The sequence below is a fragment of the Macrobrachium nipponense genome, chromosome 49 (assembly GCF_015104395.2).
Source record: "Macrobrachium nipponense isolate FS-2020 chromosome 49, ASM1510439v2, whole genome shotgun sequence".
Lineage (NCBI taxonomy): Eukaryota > Metazoa > Arthropoda > Malacostraca > Decapoda > Palaemonidae > Macrobrachium > Macrobrachium nipponense.
This window is the reverse complement of record NC_087224.1, coordinates 4,930,452-4,943,066: the sequence shown is the minus strand read 5'-3', so window position 1 is coordinate 4,943,066 and position 12,615 is coordinate 4,930,452. Positions and strand designations below refer to the sequence as shown.

Genomic DNA, 12,615 nt, shown 5'->3' with positions numbered 1-12,615 from the left:
TTTCGAAAGGAACGCCATTTACAAAGACACCGTGTCAAATATCAAGGTAGCAGTTGGGTAAGGCACTGCATAGGAGCCAGAAGTGACTGGAAAGAAGTCCAGTGACAATATCAAGGCGGCTAGGCCTCTGGTGTGTAACACTGGAATGATCTTTAGAAATCACCATCAGAAAGTCTGCCAAATATTCGAAGAGAATGTACAGAATAATCTGCTCATAAAAGTAGCAACATCTCGTAAAGATGATATTTTTGAAAACGCACTGACTCGCATGTCAGCTGATGATATAGGAAGAAAATCAGTTGGTGATTTGAAGGTTCAAGAGGGACAGAGACTACATATCGAAGCAGTTGCTATGAGAGGGATTTGGGTTAAGAAAAGGAACAGAAACACGCTAGTCATGTGTCAAATCATTTGTCCCATCATGATGACAAGAGAAAAGCTAAAGTAGTCTCATTTCATTCCATTCCTATGTAGAATGAAATCCTGTCTGTTTGTAGCTACACACAGGAAGTGAACAAAACCTCACGCCAAGAGGTAAGATGGTCGAGGAAATAAAGAGTTGTATGAATGATGCAAACAATAGCAAAAGCGGAGAATGACATTCACAGTAAAATCATTTCCAGCCAAATGGCACCACGGACACGAGGAGTCTAGACCCCACACAAGCGTGGCTGTAGATGTGTTGATGTCACACTAAGCGCAGATCCTAAACCATGAAACGAAATCGTGAGCAGAAGTTGTAGTGAGAGCTTTAAAAAGGATCAGCGGAAGCACCACTTGACAGCTGGGTTTCGGAGGGAAAACTGGGGTTGGGGGAGGGGGGGGGGGGCCGGGAAAGCTGCAACTAAATGGTGAATTCGTACAACGTATACGACGCTGACATTTTTGTTGATGGTCCCCAAATCTCACTGTGGCGTGGGATTTTCTGCCATATCGTCTGAAACGAAAAGGGAAACTACACTATACTATTCCCTTACTAAATTAGGCATCGATGTTCATAGTAGAGCTGTCTACAACAAGGTAGAAAGTTCTACTTTGAAGCCCAGTACTATAATTTTACATTGTTAACTATCTGGTTGCCACTGAAGCGCTAAAGGATTAAAGCCCCAGACGATTTTTTGTACACCATACTTAATACGTTCTCGTATAAATTATATAAACCTCACGCGAATGTTAAATCCCTGTTTATGCAAGTAATGGACATGAGGAGGCTGAAATTTGACCAAAGCTACGTCCACTGACTCAGACATATATAGCTACAAAGTGATTGCGAAACATGTTCGAAGTCCAGTCATTTTAATGAATGGAAAACTTAAAGAATCATAAGTCTAATTGTACTAAATTAGTACAAATTAACTTAACAACTAGATTGTTGCTCGAATTCTAATTTATCTATGGAAGCATTCTCTTGGTGTCAGCCTTTAGAACCACTTTTTTTTTTTAGTGGTCCGTAAGACCATTCTAATAATAATTCAGTAGAAAGAAATGCAATATTTGTTTTATTATCAGAACGATGCAACTGCAAAATTGTCGCTTTTATGGGACGAGGTACAATAATAATTATAATGGTTGTCTATGTTAGTCTCGTTCCATCCCAATACCAGAAGACATAAAGTACTAGACCTGTAAATTTGCGTCCAACATTTTTTATATTTTATTGCAGAAGTGAATTTTACTTTAGCCATTTAAAAAATTCTTATCCTTTTCCAATTAAAAGTTCAGTTAAACAGCTAAAGCTCAAAAACGAAATAATTGTGAGTTTGTAGAGAAGTTTCAAGGAGCACACACACCTGAGTTTTGCATCATGAAAACAAGACTAGACTCTATTAATTAGTCAAAAGGACAACGAGATTACTGCTTCCGTTGCAAGAACCATATTCTAAAGTAAGCATGGTTAAAAATTAAGGAAAAATCGGCTCCGCACAGTGTACTCTGCACCAAACCAGTTTTTCTTTCTTTCTTTCTTTTCTCACGACTAGAAGACAGCTAAACCAGTTCATCCTCTTCTCCCAAATTCATTCTGGAGGCAAAGCACTCTGCCCTTTGGTCATTAAAATGGACCCTTTCTTATCATTTATGTTTTCTTGAATGAATGCTTCTTTTATGCCATATAGTTCTCTTCGAGTAGTAGACGCACCTTTATTTTTCAAGCAACGTTTATGGGTCCTTTGACAGTGGTTGAAATTCCCTACTTTTGAGAATCGGACGAGGAACTTGACCCTGAATTCCAAGGTATGTTGGATATACCCTCTCCCTAGGATTCTAGGTGTTAACTGAACATTATCCTTAGGCATTCCCTGTTATTTTATTTTCATATCTCCACATTAACATATTTGTCTCTCAGTTTCATTATCATTTTTCTGATGGAAGCATTATAGCTGCTGTGAACATGTGAGTGATCTGTAACACGAAAACATGACCTATAGTCCTATGTTACTAAAAAAAATCTCATTAGTATTATTACACATAGTGCTGTATTCCAAAATTGTAGTATCACCATGAAAGCTATATGGCAGCTGTATAAAGATGACAATTACAATATTAAAAAATGCAGAATTCAGTATTAAACTAAAATGAGAGACTATAACTGAGGGACGATGTCCGTACTACATCCCCAACCATTTGCTACGGCCTTAATGAACGTATGGCATGAAAAAGCTCACGAACTGTTTTTATTTTTTATTTTTTTATATTCGTCCTTAGCCTTAATGATGATTTAGAACGCATATATTCATCATTTGCCAAGCCAGGTCTTACAGCAGGCTTCAGGAACGCCTTATTTTAGCGATATGTAACTAAAGAGAAGTTATATATATAGAGATTTATACCTGTTGTGCCAGGCAGCATTGAGGATTGTATGAGCGATGTGAGACACGAATGTGTTTATTTAGCGGAATTATTGAGATAATGAAAGTATGAAGGTTTAGTTTACTGCAATGATTATCATTTTATAATTCTACGATGATAATTAGGTGTTTCGAGCAGCGGAATTGAGTTTAATTGACGTATAAGTACAGAGAAGCAGCAGCGAGCGAGCCATTGCCCTACTCGTAAGTGGCGGTTCGACGGGGGTGAGAGTGCCATCTAGCGAGCGACGGTGCCACCGGAGGGGTCGGGAAAGGGGCACCTCGGAGGAGGAGGAGGAGGATGACCCCTTCGGTGGTGGCGGCCCTCCTCCTATCCTATCCTACCCTGCAGGGGGTGGAGGGGAGGGGAGGGGAGGGGGAGGGCGACGACGCGGTCCCCGCAACACATGGAGCAGAAGCAGCAGCAGCAGCAGCAGCAGGAGCCACTCTCTGGCTCTTCTTCGTGACGTCACACACGTAATGAGGCCCCGACCAGTTTTATCGAATGGTGTTGAATGGGTGGCAGTACGCTCGCACAAGCCCTAATTTCGCCCCGATCCCCCTATGCACTACTGGGACCTACTGCTGCTGGTGAGGTGAGGCAGGGCTTTTAGCGAGCGCCTGTGAGAGATCTTGAGGCATCCACAACAGGAGGAAATGTTTACTGGCAACATCAAAGTGAAAATATGCGAAGCTTCCGACCTCCGCCTTACCGACTGCATGACTCGGTACGCTCAGGACAAGACCCTGGACCCTTATGTCACCCTCGAGGTGGACGAGGTCCCCTGGACCAAGACGCAGCCCAAGCAGAAGACGTTCACGCCCGTCTGGAACGAGTGGTTCGAACACGAAGTGGCGGGCGCCGTCCACTTGGGCCTGAAAATCTTCCACTTTTCGGCCGTTGGCCATGATGACTTCGTCGCGGACGCCACGGTGCCCTTTGAGGAGATCTGTGCCGATAACCAGACACATGCCGATCTCTGGGTAAGTTCCTCCCCCCTCCCCCTCCCACACCCATACCCCCCAAACACCCACCAACACCCCCGCCCCTGCCCTGAAATGCCCTTGCCCTGAACCACCACCATCCTCCTCCTCCTCCTCCTCCGTCTCCTCCTCCCTCGTCGTCGTCGTCCACCTCCTCCTCCCCCCTGCTGTCTTTCCCCTTTGCCCTTTGACCTCCCGTCGTAGATATCTAAGACTCTCTCTCTCTCTCTCTCTCTCTTCTCTCTCTCTCTCTCTCTCTCTCTCTCTGTGCCCCAAATTGACAGCTGATGATGATGATGATGGTCATGTCAGGTCTTCGATAAAAACCTCTGGTCTATATATGTCTGTCTGTCTGTCTGTGTCTGTGTGTGTATATTTATACGAGGCACTGCCATTGAATTGTATAGATTTTGATCTCTCTCGAATTACCAAAAAAAAAATAATGAATTAAATATTGTAAGCCTCCAAGGCCTCGTTGGAACCCATTACCAGTGCACTGGACGCTACAGCCTGGATTCAGGACCCAATACCAACCCATGGTTTAGTTATTTATGCGAGTTATTGCGAAAGGTTTCCATTTTAAAGCCGGGAGGTCGATTTTGATTTTTAATTTCAAGGTGAATTTTCATTTCAAACACTTAAGAAAAAAATAAAGAGCTGGGCTTAGATCTACCGTTTTTTTATCCGTTAGGTGATCAGGTGCATCGGGTAAATTCAGGCTAGGCTTTGGACGTAGGTAGGCCTCGTTCATCGGTATACTGTTAATTTAACTATGCTTAGTTAGCTGATATTTATTCATATGACCTCTAGATAGGTATCGCAGGCTTAGCTCTATTCCTATGGGGTCTATTTAGCGTCGTAATTATCAGACCGTCGATATTTAGCGTGGGCCAACAGATCCGAACTTCTGTATGCTTTCGTATCACTAAAGCGGTCTACGTGACCTATTGTATAATAAACTAGCATCTGTCCCTACGACAGTGCTTAGGCCTGTAGGCAAGATTTTGATGCATTTAAAATAGATAATAAGGGCATTCATGTTACAGGTAGGTAAAAGATTACCTTTTTTTTTTTTCTATATGGTACCTGTAGGTACGGGTATAGGCTATCATTGTTTTGTGTAGACATGTTGAAAATTATGAATGAACTGCAACCATATTCTATTTTAATTTCTTGCTCTTTAGAATGTAGGCTATGCATCTTTTGTTGGGTTAGGTGGAACTAAAAATAATGAATGTACTGTAGTATGTACTTAGGCTAACATACAATTTGCAGTAGTATGCAGTATCAGTACATTATGAGCACATACGCCATGCAGCTGTAGTTATTCGAATACAGTATTAGTGTACTATTAGGACATAGCCTAAACTAAAATGCTATTCTTGTGAGTCTGCAACTTGTATACCTATGCACAGTATTGCATAATTAGCACCCACTTATGAAATACTGTAATCTTAGAATTATTCAAAGGATTGTCAAAATGCCTCAAGTTGGAACTGTAGAATCACTTCATGTAGCCTACACATGTACATGTAGAGGCTACATGCGCTCTAGCACTTGCCCCTGATTCATCTGTATTTGTTTACCTCTTATTCAAACGCATGAACACTTGCTCACATGGTGCCAAGGTATCCATGGCAATAATAATCAGATAAGCCCCACCGCTAATGACATATTTCACACCTTTCATTAGCAACTAGCAAGTAGACATGCAAGGCACCTCATGCAGTAAATTGTATGCAATTATATTGTTCGGTTCCTTGATACGTCACTACAGAGGGACCTGTAGAACTCTCATCAAGTGTATACTGAAGTGTTGAGAAGCTACAGGAATGTAGATTGAATCAGCCTGAAATGATTAAAACCCTTATTATTTTCTGCTACGTGTAAGTAGCCTCTTGGATAATATGCGATTTTTGGGGTATTTTGTACTATTTTTGGGAGATGAATGCTACCTACTGGTGAAGTTAGCTTATATCTCCATGCAGATAGGCAAGGGGATATAAGCTACCTTTAATAATAAGTAAGCATCCAAATAATAAGTTTTATTATGAAAATTTGTATTCTTTTCTATCTTTATGCCCTTTTTCATGAGTGAAGATGGCTACAGAGGATGCCATCCTAATGGTTATCGTCATTTGTTTTACGAGGGGGAAGGTGTTATCCGCAATTGAGCTGAACTTACTTAATTGGCCAGTTACCATTTACCCAATATGCTGCTTAGGTCAAAAGCACAGCTGTGGTGAGTGAATGTTCCCAAATTTAAAAAATGGCAGTCAGTCATGATGACTAGACTACATTTGCAATTCTATAGTAAACAGGTGCTGTTTAGGAAATGTTTATCTGAAACATTTTCTGGAGAAAATAAGGCTGATGGATCCTTATCATCTCTCGCTCTACCTTGAAGCATTTTTTGTTGACAGCCTCTACCACAGCACTGGAAAAAGTAAACACTTATCAAATTACCTCACATTTTTTTTTATAGATTACTGTGTTGGAATCAAAGTATGGAGAGCTCTTGTTACTGTATCTAACCACTCAAGAAACATTGATAAGCTACTGGTTAGCGCCTGATTAAGGGCATTGCAGGAATATACAATTTAGAGTTTGAAAGATGCTCTTTATTCTTCAGTAGAAGTGTAACGAACATGTGGGTCACTTTGACAAACATTTACGAAGGAACAGCCATGCTAGTCAAACCACTATAAACTTGAAGCAGCAGAAACAGATGAGAAATGTATAGAAGAACTTGCATTTGTTTTTATATTTCATTTAGTGAAACCCTGAAAAGTAGACTGACTGTTTTGGCTATATCGGGATGATATAGACTTATTTAATAATGTCAGTGCAAATTTTGTAGTTTATATATATACTATATATATATATATATATATATATATATATATATATATATATATATATTATATATATATATATATATATATATATATATATATATATATATATATATATATATAATATATATACTATATATATAAATAAGTATTAAACATGAGTTGAAAATAGTAATAAACAGAGTAGGCCACAAAAGATACCTAGTTACTTGGGTTGGGTCAGTAATTAAACTTTGATATCACAGAGAATATCACAGATAAATACAGTAGTAACATAGCTAAAGCAATCTACTTATATGTATAGTAAATATGGAATTGAGATCTACAAGGAATTAATATTGTACTATACTTATACTTATTAACCTTTGCAAGTCCTGTTTTTCCTAGAGCCAGAGTTGTGATAAGCAATATCTTACTTCTAGCTGTAATTTACGTGTACACTTATTCTGGTGTCATTTTCAAGCATAATATTTGTATACTTTTTAATGATATTGTCAGAAAAATCGTAATACATAAAACTTGGATCAGAATCACAACTTGAAGGTGGCTAAAAATTTTTCATAACTAAATTCACCATTGGATTTTGATGAGGCCTGGTAACTGAACCAAGGGTAATGTTACTGCTCGTTCATTGTTTAGTCTGGGTAATTCTTTATAGCCCCTGTGGGAGGGTTAGTGCCATCAGTACACTGCATACCATATGTATAGCAAGCGAAGTAATACAGGGATGTGGGTGAAATATTGGCTAACATTAAAGACATCGAAAATGGGAGGAATGGATGGTTGTTAAATTCCAGGATAGGGTCTTAGAGCAGTGAGCATTTGTGATTACAGAAGGATATGAAGAAGTAATATAGATCATAACTGGTGGTTAGCACTAAGGAAGTGGAAGATTTAATAAAGGAAACATTATTTAGGTTGTTAGGAGGAAAGAGAGATAGAGAAAAAGACGACACCTAGTAAAAATAGGAAATGAAGGGTATCTTGTAGTACTTTTGGAAGTGAAGAATGTGTTGCGGGGAAGCAAATGCAGGGAGGAAGGGTAATGAGCAAATGGCGCTCAGAGTAAAAGGTGGAGAGAAACAGGGAATAAGATATATTGAAGAAGTTGGTATAACTTTGAGAATGATTGTGCAATTGGCAGTTGAGAGTGGAAAAAGAGGACTACTAAAGGGTGGAAGAATTGAAAGACGCTCGAAGTTCAAGGCATCTTAAATGAGATGCTGCCATACATGCAGCTGAGCCAAGTGTGAAAGGTACATCTAGGTAAGGGAAAGGTTCCAGATGAGTAGGTGATGGGAATTTTTGTTCCGTTACATAAGGACAGAGATGATAAAAGCAACTAATTGAAATTATTGGCACATGACATTACTTGGTAAGGAGGGAGACTTGTAGAATTTGATAGGGGAAGTAAGATGAAGAAGGTGGTGCGCAAGATGTCAGAGAACTGATACTAGTTGTAGATGCAAAACTGTGAAATAGATGAGCTGATGTCTGCAGATGATACAGAACTGATTAGGGTATTAAAGAGAACTTGTAGCTTCGTGAAAGAAAGAGCTTCAAAGTGTTTACATGAGAGGGATGTTGAGGGTAAATGCAAAAAAGAGTGAGGTCGCGCTGGCAAGCGGAAATCAGGGAGATGGAGGAATGGTTTTTATATGGATGACAGAAGAATTGAAATAGTTGATTCATTGAGGCATTAGGATGTAAGATAGTTGGTGATGGGGTGATGGTACAATGAGGAAAATTAATGGAATAGGTGAAGCAAGGAAGGTATAGGGTGTGTGCAAAAGATTGGGAATACGCTTGAAATGTCTTTGGTAACTAGTTTGAAATGTGTAATGGGACTATTGAGCCCAATGCCCTTGATTGAAGTGGTGAGGATAGTAAATTTGCACAAAAGAAAAAGGTTTTAAGCTGTAGTAGAGGTGCGTTGTTTTAGTGAGAAATGTGGTGAAAAGGTTGGTGTAAGTCAGAGGATGAATCAGTGCATGTTGAGTTTCTTTAGTCTTGTGGGAAGATTGAAAGGAAACAAATTCTTGAAAAGCATTAGTAAGAAGGAAGACACAAAGTGCTATGAAGATGAAATGAAAAGGTAATTTCAGGGTCGATTTAGGAAGGGAAGGACATTGATAAGCTACCTAGGTAGTACAAAAGTGCTTGCAGGATTTGAGGCGAATGTTGCTGCTCGTAAAGAGAGTAAATGATTTGTTGTGAGAGTGGCAGTGTCTATTGTCTTTTGTGTTCTCTGGAACCATTCCTTGTTAGGGAAAAGGACTTGATGATAATGAGGGGGAAGTATATATGATTGTTATACACATTATAGTTTTGGAATTTTGGGTGTTCAAGAATTGAGTTGGTTTGAAACATGGACACCTTTATGCTGATCATCTGGGTACAGTACGTAACACGAAATAAAATTATAACATGGTAAATTGCCCAGGTGTAGTATTGGATATGCCCCAACTCTGTACAACCTTATATTCAAAGGTTATAGTTGCTATTGTACCTTCAACATCATATTAGCCATCAGGGCATGCATGAGGTTTCACTGAATGTCAAAAGTGAGGGATGAGGCATATTAGACTAATTTTGGCTATTCATATAACCTCTTATGTATTTCCTTGTATGGTGGGGTCCCATAGAGTAGGGTGATTTATCTGATTAGTCAGGTTAAGTTAGAAAAGTATGGAAAATAATTTCTTGCAGCACTTACCTTGAATTAAGGATGTTTGTTGGAAGAGTAAACCATCCTATGCAGCTCTATCCCAAGTTAGTCAATGGATTGCAACAATTATTTCGCAAATCGGCATAGCACGAATGCAATGTTTTTTAGATTTGTAATTTTGAAATCAGTTAAGATGAACAGTACTACGACCATCAAAGACAATTGTTTTTAATGCAAGGGAAGTTGATCTAGTTTGTTGATTGTTTTTGTGAGTAACCATACCACACACACAGCGCAACTTACCCGCAGGTATTTGTCCTTTTAGTATACTAGATTTTTTTTGGAGTAATGTGCATATTTATACATATTCTCCTAATCAAAAGGATTTAAAGCATTGTTTGGTTTTTGTGGCTTGTTATGAAAGTATGTACGTACTAGTAAGTTACTTTTGTATATAAAAATACTCATATACACGTACATGGTGTACAATACATAGTATACTTGTTTATGTAAACTTGTTTTTCAAGATATACAAAGTACAGTAAATACAAATAAACCTCAATTGAGTACATATTCAGATTTTAAACCTCGATTGAGTACGTATTCAGATTTCCAATTTGTGAAACAGGTCCATTTGCGAGCCGTCTCTTCCCACTTTCATCCACCAATTTAAGGTGCATACAGTAAATGAAGTGCATTGAATTGTTTCCTTTTTATATTCATTGCTTTATAGACAATGATAGCTTAAAGTGATCACAGTAGTATACTTCAGTTTTGCTTTCAGATCCTTTTTCATAAGCTGATGTTCATGCTTACCATGTGGTATAGGTGTTGGAACAACTGCATTGTAAACCTCTCATCATGACCAGTGAACTTAGAAAAATATCATTCTTTCAAAAGTAAAATTTTTATATACCTGGAATATATACTAGTACTGAATTGTATTATATAGTGAAAATATACCCTAAGCCTAGGATGGTCTTACCGAGATAGCCTTCATTGTGAAACCTCTTTTTGTAGCCTAGGCTTTGAATTTTTTATTCAGGCGTCCACTAATTTAAGGTAGTCCTCATTTTGTTTTCATTTTTATTGCTGTATAGGGAATATATTTACACATAGGAAAGGTATGAACTTTTTCAGTGTTAGGCTGTAGTTTTGGAGTAACCTAGCTTAGGCTAAGCATTACAGTATAGTACGTATTCTCTTAACCCCATTTTACAGATTTATATGCCCCTTTCAGACATACTACTGAGGTGATGAGAGGGAAAGTATAGAATACGATTCGAAGTTAATAAGTATCATACAGTACTGTAAACTGTCCATATTTTGATCAGCCATTTATTAAAGTTGTTCATGTGGTGCACAAACAATACACATATGTCAAATGTAGGGACTTTCTTTTTATTGAATTCTTATAGTTGATGGTGTTTCACAAGGCATCCATCGCTTTTATGCACTGTATTTACTGTATTTGCAGTTAATAGTGTACATCATTAATTATTCTTTATAATTAGGTGAGAAATGGACAGTGTTCTTTATTGATTTCAATTATTTGAGCAGTTTCAAATTTGTGGCCATCTTGCGTAACATGACGTGTTTAGGTGTGCTCTTTGCAAGCATGGTTCCTGGACACTGCCTCACAAGTTCCTCGTTGGACGAGTGGTTTACGTGCTCGTCCACCGATTTGGTTCCGCCTCAGTAGCGTGATATCTTGGTGGCCGCGAGTTCAATTCTCGGGGCATTCCACTGAGGTGTGAAAGATGTGTATTTGTGGTGATAGAAATTCTCTGTTGACATAGTTCTGAAATCACATAAAGCCTTTGGTCCCATTGCTGAATAACCACTGGTTCCATGCAACGTAAAAACACCATGCAAACAAACCTACTGATTTGGTAGTCCGGAGTTCGATTCCCCGCTCTGCCAACGTGGAACCAGAGGAATTCGTTTCTGGTGATTAGAAATTAATTCCTTAAAATAATGTGGTTTGGATCCCACAATAAATTGTAAAGCCTGTTACTAGGTAACCAATTGGTTTCTAACCACGTAAAAATATCTAATCCTTCAGGCCAATCCTAGAAGAGCTGTTAATCAGCTCAGTGGTCTAGTTAAACTAAGATATACTTAACTTTGGACACTGCTTGTCACAAAAAACTGATTTTCATTAATTCATGCCAAGGCTTACCTACTAGAATTTACCATGGGCTGATGAAAAGCGCCTTGTATACTTCTGCTGTTGGTAACGATATTTTAATTACTTAACCTGTCAGTGTTCTACAATTACAAAAATGTTGTAACTCTATGACTTCTGAGCCATGGAACATTACACAAATTTGATTATTTGTACACTTAACACTATTTTCTTATGATGCTTCTCTTTTTGGGTTAATTTTCAAGGTAGAATATGAGTGTATGGTACCTTTTTGAAGATGAATCGATATCTTCGCTGTAGCGTAGGCTGCTTTACAATTGGAAAAGCAAAATAGGAAACGTAAACGTAAACAAAATTCTGCACATTTTATAAAAAAAAAAATCAACATTCAGGTAACATATATTTTTCTACATCAGGCAGACTTATGGCAAATTGTCATTCAGTAGTAGCCGTATATTAACTCTGGCAATGGTTTCTGATATCTAGCTCTGCTTACAATGAGGGAGATGGAGTTGAACTCCCTTGCAACTCCCTGTAGATGTCATCCAAATGATTTTTCAGTGAAATTTTAATTGATATCAATTTACACACATCCCTGAGGTCTCAGTGGTGGCAATATTTCACATTGGATCTTGAAAGGTTCAAGAAACATTAGAATATCTTTTTGTAAGATAAACTATAACCGCCAATTCCAGTCTTAGGAAAACCAACATACTGTACCAGTCTATCGGCAACTCTGAATTACGTACCAGTCATCGTAACGTTTTGTACAATGTCATGTATTATGATCGTCAGCATTTGTATGCCAGGTTTCCTTCTATGTGGGTAGACAGAAATTTATTGACATCTCTCTACTCTGTTTTGTCGTCTGTCTGCACTTATTGAATTTCCATCTGATTCATGTCTTCCTTTCTGTCTCTGAGATTTCTTGGGTATGTTTTGGTCTTCATTCTGCTACTTCTGTAGATGTTATTGTCATTTCTTTAGTAACTGCTGCTCTTTCCCTCACATCCCTCAGCAACTTTCTAAATTGTGAGGTGCTTTTTCTCGTGTATTCCAGCCCTTAATGAATGGGAAACTCTTTTACCAGTAGTCCAGCTTCTTACTCCAGTT

The 12,615-nt window shown here is 38.5% G+C and overlaps 1 protein-coding gene across 1 annotated transcript in view; it reads left to right on the top strand.

The window, feature by feature from the left end:
• The first annotated feature begins 3,263 nt into the window (after positions 1–3,263).
• LOC135205281 (protein kinase C-like 1B) overlaps positions 3,264–12,615 on the top strand; it is a 51,850-nt gene continuing 42,498 nt past the window's right edge. The window contains exon 1 of the mRNA XM_064235660.1: positions 3,264–3,830. Coding sequence (XP_064091730.1) covers positions 3,504–3,830 — 327 coding nt within the window. The 5' untranslated portion in view covers positions 3,264–3,503. The remainder of the gene's footprint in view (positions 3,831–12,615) is intronic.